A 24,576-nucleotide genomic window follows, 5' to 3' on the forward strand; every position below is an offset into this window, starting at 1 on the left:
CTCACATAAAAGTCTTATGGACATGCAGCTTCAGTCATTGGAATTCAGATACTACAGTATCATGTATTTGTAGTATTAAATCAAAATGCCAAATAGACAAACCACTGAACAGCAGACCTGGAAATGCCTCTAAAGAGGCCTGGACAATAAACAACTTCGTTTTGAGAATTCATCACAAATGTTTTATTACACTATAAACATAATTATGCATACATATTTAGTTGCATTTCTCTTTAAAGTCTAAGAAAATAATTACCTAGGTAGATAACCTAAACTAAATTTGTAAGCTATGTATAATTTTATTTTTCACAGAAAATATATTAAGTAACATTTTTATAAAAAACATGTTCATGGTGTGAAAGAAGACTCGTGCATACAATTATTAAATTATAACATGATATACAAGGCAGTATATAAAGTTCCAAATATTTATGCAGTGAGAATATCAACTCCACTTTCTGTTATGAGAATGGTATGTTCAAATTGAGCAGATCTGCTGTTGTCCACAGTCAGAGCAGTCCAACCATCTTCTAATAAAACTACTTCAGGTGAACCTTGGCCAACAACAGGTTCCACAGTGAAGGTCATCCCAGCTTCCATTTTTCCAGGGTAATCATTATCTAAATCAATCAAAATAAAATTGATTGCTTCATTATCAAGCAATTAGACTTCATTCAACAGAAAATTACCATTCTTTTAAATTGTGAGATTTTGCATTTAGAATCCTTTATTTGAGCTTCTATTTTATTGTCAATATCCAAAGACTTTGGATAACTTAACTTAAAAAAGTAACTCACAAGTATGGTATATATCAGGTGGTCCATGAAAATAACTTCCAATCCCATGGCCAATAAAAGCTGGAATAATAGTTACTCCATTTTTTCTTGCTACGTATTCAATGGTATTGCCTAAAAAAGGTACATAATAATGGTACATTAATTAATGTAGCGGAAGCATGGTCTTTGAAACAAGAAGATAAGTTAAATTAAATACTTTTGAGACATGTGGAAAATGTAAAATAGATCCATAGGAAAATTAGCTAAGTACTAGGCATGGTGAGGGAGGAGAGAAGAATTGTGGGATCAATCGAAGGATACAAGAAAGGTGGACGCAGACCATTTTAATTGGAGATGGAATTTTGAAGCCTGTAATAGTGGGGAAAATATTAGTCAGGTGAGTAGGGAGGAGGGAAATAATAGGTATGTTGAACGGATTAAAGGGGGGTAGAAAGTATGCAGAATTAGGGAAGTGTACTCTAGAAAGGGGTGTGAGGCTGCCATCTTGTTGGGTGAGGCTAATGGTATAGTGAAAATCAATCAACCCATCCAAAACCTACCTTAAACATTAGCAATAATGATATTGTAAAACTTTTTCTTGCATTTCTTTTGAAGATGAGACATTATAAAATGTGATACATCCTACAATTTGATATTGACAGGAAAATGAGAAAAAAATTATATAAAAACGTAATATATTCCATTGAAATCTAGTGTTGCAGATGAGACTCTTTATGTAAACAATTACTCAAAATGAAAAACAAAAATTGAATACAAGGATGTTGAATGTTTATGCCCAATAATGTACTAAATGCATAACTGGGTCCATTGGACCCATTAAGTAAATGATGCAAATTTTCATAACAGATAGAAAAATATGCAAAAATACATTGATATTTTATGGTTGACAGATATATATAAAAATGCATCTAAATTCATTAGTTTTCATGCAAATATACAAAATAACTTGTCCTCCAACAGTAATCACTGGGTCTATTCCTAAGATCAAAGAAGACCACCCAAAAACACTTTATTTCTTCATGGCATGTTCACCATGAGCCTATTTTAATAAAACTAAAGTTTCACTTGCCCTTTTGTACAATTTCATGAAAACTCAATGCTAATCCACCAACTGACAATTCTGTCCTTCATTTTCCAGCAACAGCATGATATACTACCTTGATCAAAAAGTTCCCGGAATAACCACCGTGTGGCGCTCCCATCGTTCCGATTTGAGTTCTGTTTTTTTTGTTAAATTGGTACATCTGTTGTTGATATTCCCTTCAAATCTTAGTGTCATAACTTGACATTTGCAAAAGTTACGTAGCCAAGAGTACATCTATCTCTGTGTGTGTTGGCGATTTTTTACAATTTCAGAAATGGATTTAAATTTGCAACAACGAACTTGTATTAAATTTTGCGTAAAAAACGGATTTAGTGGCGCACGGACGTTGGAAATGTTGGAAAAGTGTTTCGGCAACGATTCTCTAAAAAAAAACGGTCGTTTACCAGTGGCACGAGCGGTTCAGAAGTGGTCGTGAGTCAATCGAAGATGATGAACGCAGTGGCAGACCATCGACATCGAAAGTCGGTGAAAAAATTGATAAAGTAAAAGAAATGTTGGTCAATAACCGCAAATTAACCATCAGAGAAATAGCGGAGGACTTGAACATTGCCTATGGATCCGCCCAAGACATTGTGGTTAATGATTTGGGTTTCCGTCGTGTAGCAGCAAAGTTGGTGCCAAAAGACCTCAATTTCATGCAAAAAAGAGACCGTGTTGACGTCGCAAAAGACATGATTTGCGAGGCTGAATCCGATCCCACATTCATCAAAAGGATCATTACTGGAGACGAGACGTGGGTTTATGAGTACGACACGCAATCCAGACATCAGGCAAGTGAATGGCGTTCACCAAATGAGCCGAGACCAAAAAAACCACGTCGTTTTCAGTCAAAAAAGAAGGCAATGCTGACGGTTTTCATGGATTACAACGGTGTAGTGCATCATGAATTTTTGCCAGAAGGCCAGACAGTAAACAAAGAGTATTATTTGGGCGTTATGAGACGTTTGCGTGAAGCAATTCGCCGAAAGAGACCAGAAATGTGGGCAGAAAACTCGTGGATTTTGCACCATGATAACGCACCGTCGCACAGTGCTATCATTATTCGTAATTTTTTGACGAAAAATGCAACAAATACCATCCAACAGCCACCGAATTCACCTGATTTGGCTCCCTGTGACTTCTTTCTGTTCAATCGAGTTAAAAAACCATTACGGGGAACGCGTTTTAGCAGCCGAGAGGAAGTAATGGAAAAATCGCAGGAAGCACTGATGGACATACCGAAAACCGAATATAAAAAATGTTTCGAGGATTGGATCAAGCGCTGGCATAAGTGTGTTGCAGTCGATGGGGATTACTTTGAAGGGGACAATATAGATTTAGATGAATAAACTTGTATTTTTAATTTTCTGAATAAATTCCGGGAAATTTTTGATCAAGGTAGTACATGTTTTTTCCCTCAGCTATTTCATAAAGTCTGTGTTAATTGATCTGCTACCCACGTTCAATTTTGAGCTACTAAAAGCATGCAAATGGGTGTGTGACTCACCACCATAGAGCATACTACATAGTGGGCATTCCAGAAATAAAATTGCCACACCTAATATTACTATTAATAAAGAAACACCAATTAATATGCACTTTGCAGGGTGGCTAGCAAAACCCAATCCTAATTTCCTTAACTTTTCCAGGTCTGGGATAAAATGGTGCAACTACATAAGAGAGTGGTTGATGACTGAATATTTATGGATCCTATTGTTCTTGATGTACACGTTGCCCACTTAAAAAGACACTTGTTCATGGAAAATTTACATAAAAATGTAACTTATTTTGAAACAAACAATACTGGAATAAGAGTTAACTCAAATCAGTAGCAGAATTGGAATGTTTGCTTGAGCAGTGGCCTTGGTGGTTAAATTACTTATGAACTATGCTTATGCATCAATAAATGATGAAACGATTCTCAGTCTCATGTTGTTGACTTGTACGAGGGTCATCCGGAAAGTAGTACCCGTTCGTGCCGCATGAAGTGCTGACGACGCGAGTAGCCGCTGGACGAGGTCAGATAGCTTCAGTGGCTTGTCTGCCTTCTCTGAGCCAAGTTGCGTGACGCTAGCATTGCCTGTGTTGTTTCTGTGATTGTTTACAATGTTTAAAAAAATTGAGAACGCCGCCAGTTGTGAAGTGAGGGCAGTGATTAAATTCCTCAATGCAAGAAACGTTCGCCCATGTGATATTCATCGCCAATTAAAGGAGGTGTATGGAGACAATGTAATGGACGAGTCGTCTGTTCGGCGGTGGTGTCGCAACTTCAACATGGGGAGGGGGAACACACACGACGATGAGCGTTCGGGGAGACCGTCTGTCATTACAGACCAACTGGTGAGCTCAGTTGACGAATTCGTGAGGAACGATCGGCGCGTCACAATTGATGACATCTGTGAGCATTTTCCCAATGTTTCTCGAACAATTGTTCATGAAATTGTTAAACACCATCTGCATTATGCAAAAATTTGTGCAAGATGGGTCCCTCGCGTATCTCAATGAGCTGGCGGCGAAGGACTATGCAGCAGGAATACAGAAACTTGTCACACGTTATGACAAATGCCTTAATTTGCTTGGAGATTATGTTGAGAAGTAGTTTAAAGTATCCTCTTTCAAATAAAATTTTTTATGTTTGTTAATATTTACTTTTGTGTCTTTATTTCACGAACGGGTACTACTTTCCGGATGACCCTCGTAATTAGCCTGACTCAAGATGATCACTATTTTATCTAAATCAAGTGAATCATATTGTATTTTTACAAGAGGTATAAAAAATTACCTATATTGCAAAAGTATTCTCCTGGTTGGCATATTGCAATAGCTTCTTGAAGACAGCGCTGGGCTGCATTAACCAAATGGTAACCCAAATCGTCCACAGACCCAATCAAAAAGGTGGAAGAGCAGTCACCATGGTACCCATTTAGGAATACCTTGTTAAAAGTAAAATAAATTATTAGTTTCATATTTATATTTGTCATGCAATTTGGAGGGCATAATAGTAAATGTTTAAAGTTAAAATATCCTTATACTTTCAATTTAGGTGACAAAAGTGGGTACAGGAACTCTCAGGGACTTCCAGGAACTATCATCCTTCACAGATTGTACATCTGAACAATTGCTAAGTCCCTTCTCCTTATTAATCATTATACACCTAGAAAACTATAACAAATATTCAATAGGGTATATTAAGCTCATGCAAATGAGCTTCACCATTTACAATTCATCTATTTTGATTTATTTTACATGTGTGGAGGGCGTCCTCATGCAGAAACCCAAGGAACTTGAATTCAAGGTCAAATGCCAATGAAAAAATCTGGAACAATCGAGTTCCAGGTTTTCCATAACAATAACCAACCTTTTCCAAATTATTGTTATATTTTGAATTGTTCAAGCCAAGAATGTTTTTAATTGCAAGTGTATTGCACATCTAGGCTTTGTATGTTTAACACGGTTAAATTTACTGTTTACCATTTCCTGTAGTTTTTCAGTGGTAGATATTTACGAGGTCTGTTCAAAAAGTATCGCAAATTTTGAATTTCCGCGGGTTAATTATATTTGATTTTCGGATTTTTTGTTATGTTATGCTGGTACTTTTGTCACTCACTTATGCCGAAAATTTCAGCCGTTTTGAATGTTAGGTTAATTGTTGACAGCTGTTTTGCTTGGATGTGTTTTGGCTTGTCTTTGATCGTGAGTGAGGGTAATGCCTAGGTATTTAATTGTGTCTACACATTCCATACTGGTGTTCCCAATGCAGTAGGCATTAGGGAAGGAATTGCTCTTTTTCGAACAATTCATAACGAAGCATTTTTTTTTAGTCTAATGGTAAGACCTCAGCTAATAAAGGATGCCAGTATGCACCCAACTGCTTATGAAAAATATCAGTTTGTTTTTTACTAATATATACAGAATATAATATTTACATATTTTTTAGACATTATAATAGAAGTTATTAATTTCATAATCCCAAAGTTGACAATTACATGCAGGTACCCTGGAAAAAAAATTTCTCACTACATGTGTTTGAGCTTTACAGTAATGAAGTGTGCAGAAAAAGGAACTTAAACAGGGCTCATCATTTTACGGAACACCATTCCAGACTTTTTCCCAATGAAAACCCTGTCCTTTTCCTGACTTTTCTCCTTGAGGGTTTCAAATTTGATTATGTATTCTTTGGAGGATCAACAATTCACAAGCCATGGTCATAACTGAAGACAGCCTAGCTATAGTTTCAGTTTTTCCCTAGAGATGCCCATGCATTGGTCAATGATGAACACTAACTGATAGCACAAATAAAAGGAACATTGGAATTCCTGACTTCCATAGAATATTCTTCATTGCCCCATATCAAATTCTTGACTTGTTAAAACCATTTTGGCATTTTCCCCAGTTTTGAGAAATTGAATCAATCCAGACTTTTTTTGATTAGGTATATTTATTTAGCATTACTCCGAAAACAGCACTTTTAAGCCTTTACATTGGACTATTAACAGTTATAACAATGGACACAATGACAAACACCCAAACCCTAGGTGGAAGAAAACTCACTCAGGCAGGAATCGAACCCACAAGCCTTGGGTTCGACCCAGAAAAGAAGGTAACCCCACCACCACCGGGGCCGGCAAATATTTATTTGAAACTTGGGACAGAAGGGGATTTAATCAAATTCAGGTGAGCGGGGTAATGAAATGAATCAAACAAACCCATTCAATTGATTTTTATACTATTTTGAAATGAATTATCGAAAGGTTTCACTACCTATGTGCTAAATGTGGAGCACATTTTTAATTTGGCACATATTTTCAATAATATGTTGTCCACTAAAAACTACCAAAAGTAAATAATAAGAAGAAATCATTATTAATTATAATGTAGCAGTATTAATTATAAGTCTTCAGACAAATTTTTCATTATAGTAGTGTTTGAGTATTTATTTAGAGTATTGTCATACGGGACTTGTTCATACTGTAGAACAGCCGAGTCCTTTGGTCAGTCAAAACCTAGATTAGACTACTAAGTTACTAATTTGTATTTCTTCCTGGAAACAATCAGAATGACTGGAAAATGATCAGAACAGCCTTATTCTTAAGGAAGCCTAAATCCAGTAAGTTTTACCACTAACCTTTCCCAGTTTATTAACCTATGTTTTTAAAATACCTGAAATGCTGATTTCCATGTTCTACTGTACATTTCATAAGGAGTATATTAGTCTAGTTGATGCAGACTTCAACTACTAACTGCATGGACCTGGGTTCAAATCCTATGTGGTGTTTTTGGACACCCTCATCTAAAATTCAAGGGGCATGATTTTCCAAATTATGTCTTCCAGGGAACACTGGTGGTGGCACAAGGAAGGAACTGATCCCTACCTGCCTCAGTTCAGGTGTACAATTTCCCCAGTAATATACAGGATTGGTTTGATAATGACACCTTATTAGGTTTTCTACTTTCCTTGTAACTTTCTACTAAGTTTACTTTTCACTATGGTATTGCCAGTATCATTGCATGGGGCTATTATTCAAAATTATATTTTACAATAAATACATTACATCAAAAAGAAATAGCATTATAAAGACCAAACATTAAAAATACAGCGTACTTATAATTAAGTGGACCGCCGAAGCCTTGAATTTGTGAAATTTAATACCTTTACCAATGAAGTCAATGAACACCGGGCTTCTTTAAAATGATCATGTGCATGTTCATCAAGTTTCTCAACATTCATTACAGTTGTGATCATTCAATGTCAATTTCATAAGCTATTTACGTGTCATTTTTCTTTCTGGAGATTTTGTATTATTCTTCAAAATAATTTCATCATCATCATTGGTCGTTCAATCCTAAGATTGGTTGACTGTAGCCCTCCATCCCACCCTATCTGATGCTAATTGGCTTACTTCCTGGTATTTTTTGCAATGTACTTTCTTCTTTATTTGTCCCATGTATTTTACCTTTGGCCTTCCTCTTCGGACTTTTCCCTATATTTTTCCTGCTATTATATTCTTCATGAATCCATTATGCCTCAGGGCGTGGCTAGTCCATCTGGTTCTTCTTTTTTCTATGGTGTTCCCTGAGGTCCATTCTTCTGTATACTTCTTCATTTCTTATTTTATCCATCCATTTTATCTTAAGCATCCGCCTCCAGCACCAGGTTTCCAAGACTTCTAGTCTTTTCTGGTTTACTTTTCTGATGGCCCATGCCTCTGGCCCATTGAGTGCTGTACCCCGTACGATGTTTTCACATATTGTTTCTTTGTCTGTAGTTGTATCTTCTTTGAACACAGCACTTGTCTTTTCATTATGAATACTCTCTTAGCTTGATGTCTGTAGTAATTCTTCCATCCCATGTGATGGTACTTCCGAGATAGGTGAAGGAATCGACTAGCTCTAATTTTTGTCCTTTCAGTGGGACTACAATATTCCACATCTCTCTTCCACGTACTATGATTTTAGTCTTCTTCTTGTTTATACTCATGTTATATCTTTGTAGAACTTAATCAAATACGTTTAGTGACCTTTGAAGATCCTCCTGGTTCTCTGCTATCATTGAAATATCGTCTGTGAAGCGTAGCCTTGATCTCTTCTCCATTGATCCTGATTCCGTTTAATCCAATGCCATGCGCTTCTCCTATTGCCTCCTCCAGGTACATGTTGAACAATTCAGGTGAGAGGTTGTATCCTTGTCCTACCCCTTTTTTAATTTTAGCCTCTATACGGCTTCCATTTCTCATTTGCTTTGCGGCTACTGGCTTCTTGTATAGCTGATAGATTATTCTTCTGTCATTGTAATCTACTGCGAGTTTTTCCAGCTGTCCAAATATCTTGTTCCATTCAACATTGACAAAGGCTTTCTCCAAGTCCATGGATGGCACATACAGTGGCTTGTTGTTTTCTCTATCATGATTCTCAGACTGAGTATGGCTTCCCTGGCTCCTCTGTTCTTCCTAAAGCCAAATTGTTTCTCTGATAGGTTATCTTCAATTTTCCTTTCCATCCTTCGACTTATTATTCACACAAGTAGTTTTGATCCATGTGACACAAGACTCAAGGTTCGGTGCTCCTTAAACTTCTCTGTCCTCATCTTCTTTAGTATCGCGATCATCACACTCCTTTGAAAGTCTTCAGGAAGTCTTCTGTCTTTGTAGCTATCTTTGATTATTCCATATAGATTGACCTTGGCTTTGTTTCCGAGATCTTATGAAACATCCTCTTTCTTAAGGTATTCTCGGAAACAAAATACATTTATGAAAATAATTTTTTTTAAAGTAAAAAATAAAAAGTTTTCATACCGCTTTCAAATTTAATATTATTCGTTCACAAAGTTAAACAAAAAAATATATTCACAAGCTCTGCAATATGTGAAAAATTTTAATACCTTAATTAATGGAGATAAGCAAAAGAAAGGTCATCTTTCAAAGAAAATAATTACGTGCTTCTTGTGAACTAGTTTTTTGTATTTACTTATTCCTCAAGCAGTGACTAGTACTGAAAGATATTTAATGGCAGCACTTAGTCATAATTAAAAATTATTTTTGTTTCATCTAAGAATAACCCTTGCCACACAGTAAATACCCATCTGTGAAAATAACAAAGACGACATCCATGCATCAATCATACTAGTTTTGAACTTTTGTTTGTAATGTAAATACACACATTTATATTCCTTGGTTGCACCCTAGACCTACATCAGTGACATCGGAAGTAGAATATTCCATGCTAGATTTGATAATGGTAAGCCTGTGTTAACTTCATACGAAGTGACAACAGTTAGTTACATTTAAGTCTTGAGAATTTTAATGAAAACATTACCGTTATATCGACATTAATAATGTCTCCATCTTCAAGCGGTCGATCATCTGGGATACCATGACAGGCTACGTTATTAACAGAGGTGCACACCGACTTCGGGAATCCGCGGTAATGCAAGGGCGATGGATACGCATTGTTTTCGATGGCCAAGGTATGCACTAAATGATCAATTTCATCAGTTGTTATTCCTGCCTAGAATTTTATTGAACTTGATTACTTTCCTACATATTAACCAAAATTATAAGGACATCAAAGACATTTATAATTAACCGACACTGATTTATTAATAATTTTTAGAACATATCACCTATTAACGTATTCCTTACCCACCATAATAAATTTTCCAACAGCATTTAAAATTTCTTTGGCTAGTTTACATGATTCGCGAAGGCATCTTATCTGTTCTTTGTCCTTAATTTCAGGTTTCCCATATCCCTGGTTGGATAGCTGGCTATCGTCGTAAATTGGTCGATTAATGTGAGGTGGCACCTCTCTCCCAGGGGAGACATATCCAGGATGAACAATGCTGTACCTCCCAAAACTATGCCTGATAATAAAATGATCACATTACTCCAAATATGCTAAAATGTAGGGTGAAATGTTGGCTTTCCCCCTGCTCTTACTTATTTGTTTTTCCCCATAACGTCCTGGAGAATATATGAGATGAACCTTTACACTTCACCTGTGCACAGAGTAATTTGGATGGTAGATAAAGTTTCCGAAAAAGTACATTTAAACTCATTTGCTGAATAGCTTAAAAAGCCTATAACAACCTAGAAACACTCATTTAGGTGCCGTGTGCACTTTCGTGTCGCAGATGTTACTTTAAAAATTTGATTTTCCGAGGTTCTAATCGTAAGGCAATAATATTGTTTATGTCTTGTCCATGTTTAGTATTCTAAATTACACGTAGCCGCGATTGATTGCACTCTTCTGCAATAACATTCCCTACAGTATTTTTGCCTCCTTCCCACTGCCACAAGCGCACCCCCTCGTTGTTTTTCACTTGTCTTCCTTTTGATTTGGTACGTTTGTCATTTCTCTTTTCAATTGAAGTTGAATTTGTGTTGGCACGGGTGAAGCAAACAGGCTTGAGTTTCTGATTTTTATTAAGAAGACTAGGTTAAAATATAATTTTGAAGAACTCAATTCTTGAGTCACGACAATCAGAAGTTCTGTGATGTGATTCGAATCCTGCAAACCAATTCGGCATACGTTACTTTGAGGTCTCATTAAAAACTACCACCATAAGATATGGTAAGTTAGCAATTACTTGATACTGTCTCTTGTAGTTATTAAGAAGTTTTTTTAAATATTAATTGCTGAAATGCATTTATTAGATGACTACAGTAGGAAGGGGGAGGGGCAATTGGGGTTCCAAAGACGTATCAGCCCCACTTAGACGACCTGGTGAATCCTCCCGTGCTAGTGGTGGGGAAGAAGACATCATAATGAGAGAATTAGAAAATTTAGATATCAGCGACCAAAGAAAGTTTGAAACTATCGAAGATCAAATCAGAAAATACTGTGTCAATCGAGAACATCTTTGGTAAGCTAAACGTGGTTTCCGTAGTGCTTAACGGATTTTATTATGTTAAAACGAAATTTATTTCAGGAAAATATGCCAGAAAATGTATGAGGCGGGTGCTAAAGACAGAAGTATGATTCAGAAAGTGGTGAAGTTTTGGAGTAAATTATCTTTCTTCGAAATTAACGATGTGAAGTTGAGATCGGTATTAATGTCTACAGCTCAGAAGGATTTCGAAGGTGAGTTAATTCATCAGTATTTGCATAAACCTTTCAGCCTTGAATTATTTTTTACCTGCAATTGCGTTGCTGGAAGTTGAATTTCCCACAAAAGAGTTACAATGAGATGGTGCTTGAGACCATCCTACAGAAACACAATTATCAATATTCTATCTGTAACGGTAGGTTTCGGATGGACATAACTTATAGAATGGTACATTTCCTTGCCTCTTCTAAGTGAACAACCTGAGATCTGGCAATAACTTTCTTCATTTCTATACAAATTCTTCCTCCCTTCTGTCCATCATGGCTAACCTATCTCATAATGAAACTCTAAAATAGAAAACCTTTGTAATTCCACGGTTTTTTTAGACTCTATTTGGGTTTCGACGTTCAATATCATTATCTGGTCAGATGCAGGAATAGGATAGGTATGTTGGAAACCCAGGTCTTCCATTCTGTCCAACACACCTATCCTACTCCTACCCTTCCTTATCCTGCCTAACATTCTCCTCTCTATCACTGTCTTCAACAATCCCTGGAAATCAAAATACTGCATCCATATTTCTTGCCTCCTTTGAATGTTCCATGGATCCCCTTATGTTGGCTATCTTGCCTAGTATTTCCTCAATTGTTAACATTTATTTCCATTTCACCTTTCGAACCTTCTCCACACACTTTCAAAATCCTCCAGTCTATGCCTATCTGCTTGCTTTAATGACCATTTTTCTGCACCCTAGAAAACCACATTCCATGTCAAAGTTTTAACAAGCCTTTTCTTAACATCGTTTTTCAGCATCCCCATCATCAATCATCTCCTGGTAAAAATCTCTTTGCCAAATGCACTTCTTCCTATTATGCCCCCAAATACTCTGACCATTTTGGTCCAAAATACTTCCGAGATAGTTAAACTGCTCCCTCAGTTCTAGTTTATGAACACCTATTTTAATTTACTATTTCAGGCTTAACTTTTTCAGGCTTCACTTTGTAGAATTGTGTGATGTCCGTATTAAATGAGTTTGTAATTTTCCACTGACTTTATTTTAAGGTACAATGTGTTTCATTGACTTGTAGCATCATCAGGCACTTTATGATGCCACAAGTTGGTGAAATGCATAGCACCTTAAAATAAAGTCTGTGGAAAATTAATAACTCATTAAATATGAACTCTTATTTTAATGTTGGCTTGGCTTTTCACTTTCAATCTACTCCTATTATATTCAATATATTCAGTAATTCTACTCAATTCACCCTATCGAATACTGTCTAGAAATCTATGAAACTAATTTATACATTCTGCTTGCATTCTATGTTCCTCCATATTAGTGACCTCATTACAGCTATTTCATCATGCATGCCATTCCCCTTTCGGAGCCGTAATTGATCATCCCCTAAGTGATCTTTGCCCTCCATATTCTCATTGATGACCCTGAGAACCAAGTTAGCTGCAGGTAAAATCAAGCCTATTTTTTATGTTTCTTACATATGGCTGCCTTGCCCTTTGTTGAGATGAGAACCAACAAATGAAATCTTCTGGCCAATTCCACTCTCGTAAATGCTACTAATTAGTCCATGAAAACTTTTCCTCACACCTTACCCTAAACCTTTAAATAATTCTGCGGGAATGTTGTCCACCCCCGCAGCCTTATTTGATTTCAATTCCCTTAATTTTGTGCCCTTTTTATCTCACTATTGAGTAAGCCATAATCTAAGCTATCCTGATCTATCTCATTTTCACTTTCCATCTCTAAGCTTGCTTGTCTTGTGTCTTTAACATATAGTTACAGTAGATATTCCCTCCATCTCTTGAATCTTCCCTGATTCAAAAAATACATGTATTGTGGATGTCTCTTATTCCTCGTATCCTCTTCTATATTTTGCAATTAATTCATTAATTCTAACTAATTCAATCCATTGAATGCCTTCTAGAAATCTACGAAGAAACAAACATCCTGATTGTTTGTGTACTTTTGATCCTCTCTGTTAGTGACCTCATTACTGCTATATCATCACATGTGCCCCTCCCCTTTCAGAACCCACGCTGATCATCCCTTAAGTAATCATTGGCCTTCTCTTCTATGGAATAGGAACTATCACTGAAGGTTCCATGCTGATTCTAGGAATTACTGTTGTGTGTGTAGGTTTGTTGGACTTCAGTTTCACCCCCAGTCCTGTATTAGGATTTTTCCTTATTTCTACCGCTTCTCTTATAAGTCTCAGAAAATAGCCTTTTTCTCTTTCCAGCACTTATGTTTGGTCAAACTCAATGTATGTCCTGGTTCTGACCCTGAATGTTCGGCAATTGCATAGAGGAAAATGCTATTTTCCGAGACTTATAAGAGAAGTGGTAGAAATCATGAAAAATTCTAATAATTTCAACGGTGAGGATGGCTACACCCTGACTTCAACGTGGAAAAGGGTAATTCCTCCTTATCGCCAAGAAACAGCCAATCAGAGCATTCTGGGTTAGCCAGCGTCTCCTATATATAGTGGCCAAATTGCATCAAAGATCACTTTGACCGGAAAACACCTTCAGGACTGGGGGCGAAATGTTTGTCCAACAAGCCAACCTATGCAGCAGTAATTCCAAGAAGCAGTATGAAGCCTTCACCAGATAGATGTTGTGGAAGCCTTAAGTTTAATGAGGAACTAACACTGTTCTGATGAAATATACTAGCCTTATTCCTCCCTCATAAATGCTATGCATTAGTTCATGAAAACCTTTCCTCCCACATTTTCTTAAACCATTAAGTAATCCTGTGGAAATAATATTGATTATTATGATGAAAATCAATCCTCAAAAGTGGGGAGGCTATAATTTTACTTTGGTGGGGGTATAATCAGATGCGTGTAGTTTTCTCATTGTTCATGAATAACAAATTATCTTCACTCCATTTATTCATACAGTCAATGTTGCTTTGAACTACTGCATGGTTTAGGTTCATGAAGGAGGTTAGGTAAGTTGTATCATCTACATATGCAATTAACCATTAATAAAATAATTTGGGAAGTTGTTTATATATGAAAGGAAAAGTAGGGGACCCAGAATAGATCGTTGAGGGACATCTATCTCAATCATCAAGGGATTAGAAATTACAACTGATTTTGATTGAGCTGAGTATAATTTAACTGTTTGTGACCTTCCTGTCTGTTAAGATTTCATCCATTGGTTTGCTAGTATGAGTAGTAGTTTTAGGGAAGAAGACTGACAGCTAAGATCATTTGTACCATTAGGGATGGATGGGAAAGGAATGGTGGAGAGAACCCTGGCATTGGCATTAGCCTACTCTTGTCAAAAGGCACCAAGGGGTTCACAGTTTAATGTCCTATCCGGTGGACACTGTACTCACTCAAAGTGCTCTCCACAAAGCACCTCAAGTAGGGATCGGGATACCACTGAAAAAAATCTGCTGCCTCCGGGATGCGAACCTGGGTCTTCCGGGTGGGAAGTGTGTATGTTAGTCACAGCACTATCCCAATCCCCATTGGTTTGCTATTCCAGAGATTCCATTTTCTCTCATTTCCTTGTTAGTCCTATTTGATCAACTCAGTCAAAAGTCTTGTTAAAGTCATAGAAAACACCAATTGCATTAAAAATTAAATGAAAAATACAATGTATTTTTCCACTGTCTTTTATTCACGTACAACCAGTTTCAACGCTCAAGCTTCAAAGGTTGAAACTGGTTGTACGTGAATAAAAGACAGTGGAAAGATACATTGTATTCTTCATTTAATTAAAATGAATTTCCACAAAGTTGAGCCGGAAATAATTGAACCAATTACATTATTGCTTTTGTCAAGTTCAAGTAGGATATTATGAATGAATTTGTATATTGCAGTTCTTATTTATTTTCCATTAATCCCAATTGAGAATCAGAAAGAATATTTAGTTAACTAAGAGAAATTCATTGACTAAATGTGTAATAACATGGATCATTGAAGAATTATCAGTGCTTATTATTTTCAGTTTTTATTTAATTATCAGTATTTTTTTAATTATATTGTTAAATTCTTTGTCATCTGCAGGATGAAGAAAGATAGTTTTAGTGTTGAGAGGCAAACCCTGCAATAGTTCTTTAGGCCTTAGTTGGTGACATTTTTTATCAACCCCATGGTTTTATTTGATGCCAATATCCTTTCTATTAGGCCATCGAGTAAACCTGGACCTAAGCTGTCCTAATCTGCATCATATTCCCCTTCTATGTGTAAGCTTACTGATCTAAAGTCTTTACAATACAGTTCCTCTATACTGCATATCCTTCATTCTATCGTGAATCTTCTCTGGTTCAATTAATATTTTCCCCTACTATCTTTGATTCTTTACAAAGATTTGCCCTATCAGTTCCTGACAGTACTTTCATCTTCCTGTATGGCACACCAATTTCACCCGTTCTCTGTAAGCTTTCCATGTCCATGCTCTCCATCTTCCACAATGCCACTTTCGCCCTATTTGTTTCACATATCTGCTTATTATTGAACTCTTTATACTTCTACCTAACTCTGTATTTACATTTTACACTTTACTTCTCTTGTCTCTTTTTCTAATCATCTCCTCTGTAATCCATGGTTTCCTTGTCCTTTTCCTATTTGTGATTACTCTATTTTAATTTTTGGCTTTCAAGATTCCTTTTTGTCCACATAACCCAGCTCCTTGTCTTCACCCATAATTTTCTCTACAGCCTGCTCCTGCCGATACTCCTTTCTTGTTGTTCTGGTTAATGCTTCTACATTCCATTTCCTAAGCCATTTTCCCAGTTTATCTTTTTGAAATGTAAGCTACACTTCATTGTTAATAAATTGTTATCTAAGTCGGCATCTGCCTCTGTGAAACTGTGAATGGATTGCTATGTACCTAAATCTGTGCCTTAACCTATTATAATGCAACTGATATCTTTTCCAAGCATTTTCCAAGTGTATCGATGCCTATTTTGAATGAAATGTTTTTTAATGATAAAGCCCTTCCTTCTGCAAAAGGCTACTGATTTTTCCCTGTGGTTATTCCCAGGTCATAAACTGTAGTGAACTATCTCACAGCCTCTCTCCCTTTGAGCACCAGAATCTAATGTTTCCTTTCAGGGACACCACAATTATTTCCTCTAACTGACTGAGTTCCCTGTTAATATCTTTCTCCTTATAATTGCTTGGTGGCATGTAGATGTGAACATTGATCAAGTTCATTGCTCGTCTCTAAATTTATAAAAAGTAAAAGCTGAGCCAATATTGATATAGCTTTTGTTTTTACTAGTAATATTCTATTACTTGCCTGCCCTATGTTTCTATGCTTCTCGTACATTTTTGTTTAGTGCTATTGCCATGCCTGACTGTCACTCCACCTCTTCCATTGTATTAATTGAATCCCTGCTATCTTGGGGATCAGGCTAATGCAGTCACTAATGTACTGGCTTCCCACCCAGAGGGCTTGTGTTTGAATCCTAGAGGTGGCAGATATTTTTCAATGGTATCCTGATCCCTATTTGAGGTGCTTTGTGGAGAGCACACCATAAATGAGTGCATTATTGCATTAGACTGTTCATCGGATGGGAGGCTAAACTGTGGACCCATTGGTGCCTTTTGTGAAGGGTTAAGAGTAGGCTAATGCTGCTAATGCCAGGTTTCTCTCCATTCTCATCCAATCTTAATAGTGCAAATGATCTCAGCTCTCATTTGCCACCCCATATAACTTCTACAATGGCACACAATCTTTCCATGTCACTATGCAGAGTTTTAAAATATTTAGATTTCTTAACTGCTTCTCTTGTTTTATAATTTATAATTTCTGTCTTCAATATCTTTCTAACATTTCAAATCCTTATGATCACTGGTTAGGTCTTCTTCTGTGTTTTCTGAGCTGCTGCTGGCCATTTCATCTAGCAAGGATTTCATGACATGATGACCTTGCCTTGCCTTTCCTACTGCCAGGCATGACACTCAGCCAATAGGATGAGTCATTTGCCAATCATCATTGTCTCTATAATGTCAGTCATATCATTCTTGGGATAAATAATTGAGGTGGTTTCCCATTGCTTTCCTCAATAGTTTTTACTTGTTACCATCACCCAATGGCCATCCCATGGGGGTCAAACTTTTTTGCAGGCACTGCACTGAGGAACAGATGCTGCGCTGACTCACTTTCTTCCGGCACCTAAATTTTAATCCATCTGGCATGGGTGACCCTACCAGGAGTAATTATCATTGCTCAATTAGGAGGACAAGTGCAAATATGTACCTCTAACTTTCTATTTCACCTCTGGTATTCTAGTACTCACACTTCTTTTTGTTGCTGCGAGGTTATCTTTTTCAAATCACCATCAAGATTTTGAATAAGTACGTAATTTTATTCATTCCTGAGAGACATTTGGAATGAAACCAATGAAATAGTTATTGATTTTCTTGGTGTGATTACTGTATTGGGTCATTCAATATCCAGTTTCACAGTTTCATCATGCCATGTCTGAAAAAAAACTCTGAATTCTTATAGTGTTTGTTGAAAGAGTGATACCAATTTTTTCTGTGTATAATTGCTGAACTACAGCCGTCGAAAGATATAAAAACTGGATGAAAAATGATGATCGGAATAATTTTTTGTTTATTTAAATTTGGGCCCTATAGTTAGTGAGCAAGTAAACGACTCCTTTTAAAGATCTTGAGGTATGCTTAAATGTGTGTAACATGACAGAATAATACATGGAGAAATTAACGAAGATACACCTATTTTGTTTATTGAAAAAATCTGAAATCATACATGTTGTCTGATGACATGTTTAAATAAATCCTTAAATTTTCAAATTGGGATCATAGAAAACCCTCTATTTAATAAGTACATGTATAAAATAAAATGCATTGTATTGTCTAACACACATCATATTATGGGAGTGTGATAATATATATGAATTATGCTATTTTGGTTAGTGTTCTGACTGTCCAGGAAAATATGTTTTGTAATACAGGGTGCGGCAGCATAACTTCCTTTTTTAAAATGCGTGCCAATCAGGCTGTAGAGGTTGTAGCTAGGTAATAGTGGTCTTATTCGACAGCCGAGGTTCGAATGTTTTCCCCCCGCCCCAGTTAGTCACCATCTTGTGTTAGAACAGTGAGGGTGCAAGTTTGCCGTTGAGGCCTACTTTTCGAATGGATGTTCTGTGATTGAAACCCAATGGGCCTTCCGAAATTGCGTCAATGTAGCCCTGTTGGGCCCTGTCCTGGACTGGAAATCAATTGTTACAGTCAGACAAACCGCAAGTGCGACAAGGTGAAGAACTGGAAACCCATCAGATCACCTAAGAACATTGAGGCAGTGAGAGCCGCCATCTTGCTATCCCCACAGCATTCTGTGCGTAAAAATGCATCAGCCCTTGGGCTTTCTGATTGTTCAATGAGGCGAATTTTTCACGGTGACCTTCATTACCATCATCACAAGTTTGCGATTGTGCAGGAACCCTCTGAATGTGACTTTAATTCTCGGAGGAATGTATGTGAGGCTCTTCTTAAAAATGTTTCTGAGGACGCCATTGTGTTTTTCAGTGATGAAACCCATTTTCATGTGAGTGGATATGCCAACAAACAGAACATGCACTACTGGGCTGACACCTCAGACAGAATTGCATTTAATGCCTTTGCTTTCACCTAAAGTCACAGTTTTGTGTGCCATTTCCTCAGTCGGGATTGTTGGTCCCTGGTTTTTTGAAGAAGAGGTCACAGTGACAGTGAATTCACCATTATGTAAACATGTTGGAGGAATTTGTTTTTCCATGACTTGATGAACTAGACTTAGGGGACATTAGGTTTCAACAGGACAGAGCAACGGCTCACACATCAAGGGCATCAATAGCTTATTGAGGGAATACTTCTCAAAGCACCTCATCTAAATAAGGGGTGAATTTGAGTGGTCAGCTGGCTCTTTTTGAGATCCTGTGTTATGTTGACTGTCCAAGAACCCTAGAAGACCTGAAGGACAATATCTGGGCAGAAATTGCCAATATACCTGCTGCTATGCTGGTAAGGGTCATGGCAAATGACAGAATTCGGCTTATTCAATGTATGGACATTGGGGGGCGTCATCTACCTGGTTTGGTTTTCAAAACTGTATAAAACTAACCTTTAAATATGTACTGACATCAAGAAAAATAATGAAAAGATTGTTTCATAAAATGGGTTTTATTGCGTTTTGGAAAAAGGAAGTTATGATGCTGCTGCTCCTGTATATGCTGGAAGAATAATTTGAAGCAAATGTTGTGGAGAATTCACCACCTAAACGTTGGGTTCCAATTTATAAGAACCCCAGTTTGGAGCCTGTTGCTAAACTATATGAAAAATATAAAGCACTTTCTTGAATCCCATCTGAAACTTCTTTGACATTATTGAATTGCAAATCAGGAATTGGAGAAGGATTTATTTTTGTGTGAGATGTCAGGTTATGTTTTGTTAGGAAAGGCTAAGAAATGTAGGATAGTAAAGTCCATATCTAACCTACCTTAAACAGTAGAACTACCAATAATAATAAACATACCGTACAAATTTGTATTTTGTGCAGATTTTTATATGATATTTTTTCCAAAATACAAAACAAGGTGCACCTCTTGCACAAGAGCATATTTCATTACATATACATCCTGGCAATGTCATTCAGAATTAATCCTACACCCTAACCGCCAAGTACATATGATGAATTCCTGATTACAATGCCTACTTATTCCTCTCAGTTTTAACAACAATCCACCCTTTTTATATCGTTCATGGACACACAGGACGTCCTTTCATCTCCCAATCATTTCATTTGCCTCATTTACTTCCATTTTTTACTTTCTAGATTCAATTAATCAATGTAGCATTGCCATATCCATCTCTTGATGGCCCATTTTCATATATCGCCAATCCATCCACTTTAGGGAGTCCATTTTGGCTTCAGTTGTCCAAGATTTCTCTTTGATTGTATTGATTATGAAAGAAAGGTTCTAGGGGTTTATGCAAATGAGTGGTGTCTTTCCACTTCTTGGTCATTAGTGAATTAAGAAAATTGTGGTTGAAAAATTTGTGCGAGCAAAATATTTCAATTTTTCCATAGCATTTATCCCAGAAAAATTTAAATGAAAACATGCATCATCATTGGATACAAACTATGGAGTTCATTTCAAAATTTTATGTACTAAGTGCATCTGCCCATTGCAAAAAACCTGCTGATCCATGACCAAGGCTTCTTCTTGGGTGCATTGTCATAGGGCAGTCAGCTTTCTTTGAACTGTCACACCCCTGAATGTACATTTTTTGCATCCATAACACCATCATTGCATTTCTCAGACAATTGATCCTGAATTTTGATGGGTTTTGGACCATTCAAATGAAGAATATGTTTTCTTAGCAATAATGATGCCTTTTTAAGTATTGAAAATGCTTCCAACTCTAGTGATAGCTATACACCCCCTGTGCACTGTTTGGTGCAGCCATCTTGTCTGTATTCATAAAGAGTGTTTTCATATTTTAAGTTCAACAATATTTTTTTAACCTCCAATGCAGAGAAAGAACTTGAACACACATTATGCATTCATAGCTTTTTATGTGCAACAAGCTTCCTAATGAAATGAAATCGGAAATTAGAACTTCTTTTAAATAAAACTTGCAGCCCTATGTGTATAATTCTGCCACTAAATACTTAACTGAACAGGTGATATAATTTGATAAATTAATAATGCATACTGTAATATGATTTTTTGTGTCCTATACAATGATGCAACATTCTAATATCTAGACAAATACATTTAGTTACTACATGTAGACAGCTGATAAAAGGTGAGTTATATAATACAGTAGGAGGAAGAATTATTAGTCAGGTTAGGCAGCTCTTGTGTATCAGAATGAGAAGTCAAGAATAAACGAGTTTTCTTTGGTTGTCCATGTATTTTTAATTTAAACTGTTCCTACATTATTTGATTTCTATATGAGAGATTAGATTTGATATTAGTATCTGATGGAAGAATAAAATGGTACTCAACACACCTATCATTATAGTAATATTGTTGTAAGTGCTCAAAAGTTGAATTTGGTTTTAGTTTCTTACCTTATTGAGTTGAGCCATGTGTTTTTGCTCTTCTGATTAGCCAGAAGTAATGTATTTATTCCATTGGTTTATATTAAATTTTGTAGACTTGGTCAACCAGTGGGTAGAGTGCTGGGCTACTGGGTAAAGGTCTGGTTTAATTGTTAGTGACACCTCTTGGAACCCTCAAGCTTCACCCAAGCTGGGAGTACACAATTTTTTGGGTACTTAGTCTTTTTGGGAAACCACAGGTGGCCCAAGGAAAGGAACTGCCCCCTCCCTCACCCTGATGTGTGAGTTTCACATGCTGTTGGAATTGATACTAGGTGAACTCTTTCCTTACCTATCAAACCAAACACATTTGATTACTGTGGTTGGATGTGAAATTTCATTTTGTATTGTAATGTAATTCTCACAAGCTTGTGGAGGCATGCCTTAACCTTACCTATCGTGACTAAAACCTGAGTTTTTTCACAAATATTATTATATTTTTTACAGAGCGTGAAGAAATCCGTGAACATGATCCTGAAAGGTTTTTAAATGCCATTGCCTTATTTGGAGGAATTTTTCATCACATGACCCTGCCTGGAGGGGGTGTATTTATTGTTCTTGTCACCCCTATGATTGAATATTTGGAGTTATTACTAAAAGAAGGCTCAAAAGACAAAGCGTTACGGGAAGCTGAACTAGAAATGCTAGCAAACCAGGTATATGAAACTCTTTTTTACATTTTTGAGGTGGTAAAGGAATAAAATTATGATGCAATGGAAACTCTTAATTAAGGGATATTATTGTTTGTAGGAAATGGAAGTAGAATCAAATTATGTACCATTGCTTTATTTATTATATTTAACAGGACCGCTATAGCATGTTGAGTATACGAGGGTGGTCCCAGAATTATCCAGCCTGATCTAGAGATGGGGGTATTTGTTTGAAAATATCACTGTATTAGAATGTATGCAATCTATAAAGCATATGTTTCAAGTCTGAAGACACCACGTTGTTTAGTATTTGTTTGTCAGCCATCAATAGTTAATGTTTTCAGTGAATTTGTGGAAAGGAGAAAATTGGTCATCGTTGTGTGATGCAATACTTTTATTTGAAGGGCCTCAGCCTAACCAATGTAAAAGCTGAACTGGATTCTACTCTGGGTGAATCTGCTCCTTTGTTTACAACAGTAAAATATTGGGTAGCAGAGTTTAAAGAAGGCCGTATGAGCCGTCAAGACAAGCATCGCATTGGTCAACCAAATGAGGTGATGACCTTAGAAACAGTGAAGAAAACCCACAAAGTGATACTGGATGATTGTCAACTCGAAAATTGGCAAGCTAGCAGACACGGTAGGCATTTCAAAAAGTTCACATCGCATGTTAACTGGCAAGTTGGACACGAGAAAGCTGGGTGCAAGATGAGTGCTCACACTTGAGCAAAACTAGTGTCGTGAAGATGTTTCAATTGAGTGTTGAGCAAAGTTTCACCGCATCAAAGCAGAATTTTTGTGCCATTTCACAACCATGGATGAAATATGGGTCCATTACTTCACACCCGAGACAAAAGAGCTATCAAAACAATGGATTCAGAAGGGAGAACCAGCTCCAAAGAAGGCGAAGACCGTTCCATCTGCAGGCAAGGTCATGGCGTCGGTTTTTTGGGATGCACGTGGGATAATTTTCATAGACTATCTAGAAAAAGGAAAAACTATCAATGGCAAGTATTATGCGAACTTATTGCAACGTTTGAGCAAAGAAACCAAGCAAAAGCAGCCGCAATCGGCTAACAAGGAAGTGTTTTTCTATCAAGACAATGCACTAGTTCACAAATCCATTATTGTAATGGACAAAATTCATGAATTAAAGTTTGAATTGCTATCTCATTTGCCAGATTTAGCCCCCTCAAATTATTTTCTGTTCGTAAACTTGAAAAAATGGCTCGGTGGTCAAAGATTTTCCAACCATGAAGAAGTGATGTTGGCAGTTAATGGCTATTTTTAGGAGCTAGGCAGTCCTTATTATGAAAAGGGTATCAAACTTATTGAACATCACTGAAAAAAGTGTATAAAGCTGAAAGAAGATTATGTTGAAAAATAAATAAATTTTTTTCCAAAATTTTTGTTTTCCATGTTGGGATGGGTATGCTTGGGATTACCCTTGTAAAGCACGGTAGCTAATTAAATTTACTGCGGTTTGACACTGCCCGCTGAATTAGCACATGACAATGCATTGGGTTGTGCCTTGCTGCATATTCCATATGACAAGATTCTTCTTCTGGCACCTTATGGTCATGTGAGATTGTAGATTGAAAAGATGTTGTCCATGTTAAAAATGTTTTCAAGATCATAGCCATCTATATGATAGCAAAAAGCAGTCTGATTCCAATGAGCAACCATTTCAGGATGTTTACTTGTGAATTCACCACCCAGGGTTTTGTAAGTAATAATATTCCAGGTTGGGAAGCAGAGAATCCAACTATTTTATTATTTGAATTTATCAATACTAAGTCTTGGTCGCAAATTGTAGTGCCTTTTCTTTCAACAGAAATCCACTAATGGGTGCATGTTCTGGTAACTGTAGAAGATTAAGACATAGGTTTGATAAATCTTCAAGTTCATCATACTTGAAGTATTCATTTAAGTTCTACCTTTAACTATTACAAAACATAGCATTGTACTTAATTGTTGTTTTCCAGGATACGACTACAGTGTTCAATGGTAAAATGGGTGTCAAATTCTTACATGTCCTCTTCTGTCCCAAAATCTTACATGATACCAGTAAAATGTTGAGCTATAAAAAATATCTGTCAGATTCACTGGGGAAAAATTGGGAAAAAGGACCTCATATTTTTTCACAAAAGTTATAATTGAGTTTTAAAAATCAAGAATGGGAAACTGTCAAATGAATGGTCATCTCCCTGAATCATTCTTCAAAGTACTATATCTGTTTGAATATAAGCCAACCCAATATTTAAGGTGCCCTTCCGGGGATCGTGATGGTGGGGTGGCTAACGTACTGCTCAGCGGGCCCGGGTTCAAATCCTGGTGGAGGCAGATATTTTTTTCAGTTGTATCCCAATCCCAAATTGAGGTGCTTAGTGGAGGGCACTTTTGAGTG

At 36.7% G+C, this 24,576-nt stretch overlaps 2 protein-coding genes across 2 annotated transcripts in view; one reads left to right on the forward strand and one right to left on the reverse strand.

Moving 5' to 3' along the window:
• Positions 1-10,693, reverse strand: LOC139692203 (methionine aminopeptidase 1D, mitochondrial). The gene is made up of 6 exons (XM_071590268.1): positions 10,317-10,693; positions 10,024-10,240; positions 9,694-9,885; positions 4,664-4,814; positions 798-908; positions 1-620 (listed from the first exon to the last, which is right to left on the reverse strand). The coding sequence occupies exons 1-6, from the start codon at positions 10,433-10,435 to the stop codon at positions 430-432; spliced, it is 981 nt and encodes a 326-aa protein (XP_071446369.1). The 5' UTR covers positions 10,436-10,693; the 3' UTR covers positions 1-429.
• Positions 10,622-24,576, forward strand: part of LOC139692191 (uncharacterized) — a 27,710-nt gene continuing 13,755 nt past the window's right edge. Inside the window, exons 1-4 of the mRNA XM_071590257.1 lie at positions 10,622-10,950; positions 11,034-11,242; positions 11,309-11,460; positions 21,968-22,176. Of these exons, the coding sequence (XP_071446358.1) occupies positions 10,948-10,950; positions 11,034-11,242; positions 11,309-11,460; positions 21,968-22,176 (573 nt within the window). The 5' untranslated portion in view covers positions 10,622-10,947. The remainder of the gene's footprint in view (positions 10,951-11,033; positions 11,243-11,308; positions 11,461-21,967; positions 22,177-24,576) is intronic.

The sequence above is a fragment of the Hetaerina americana genome, unplaced genomic scaffold (genome assembly GCF_022747635.1).
Source record: "Hetaerina americana unplaced genomic scaffold, ioHetAmer1.1.p SCAF_1, whole genome shotgun sequence".
Classification (NCBI taxonomy): domain Eukaryota; kingdom Metazoa; phylum Arthropoda; class Insecta; order Odonata; family Calopterygidae; genus Hetaerina; species Hetaerina americana.

What these genes read in the sequence shown, in the direction of transcription:
- LOC139692203 (XM_071590268.1), bottom strand. Translation starts at nt 10,435, where the DNA reads ATGAGTTTAAATGTACTTTTTCGGAAACTTTATCTACCATCCAAATTA. An exon ending in TTATGGGGAAAAACAAATAA is followed by an intron (nt 10,241 to 10,316) that starts GTAAGAGCAGGG and finishes TTTTATTATCAG; the next exon opens with GCATAGTTTTGGGAGGTACA. An exon ending in TTATTAATGTCGATATAACG is followed by an intron (nt 4,815 to 9,693) that starts GTAATGTTTTCA and finishes ACTTTTAACAAG; the next exon opens with GTATTCCTAAATGGGTACCA.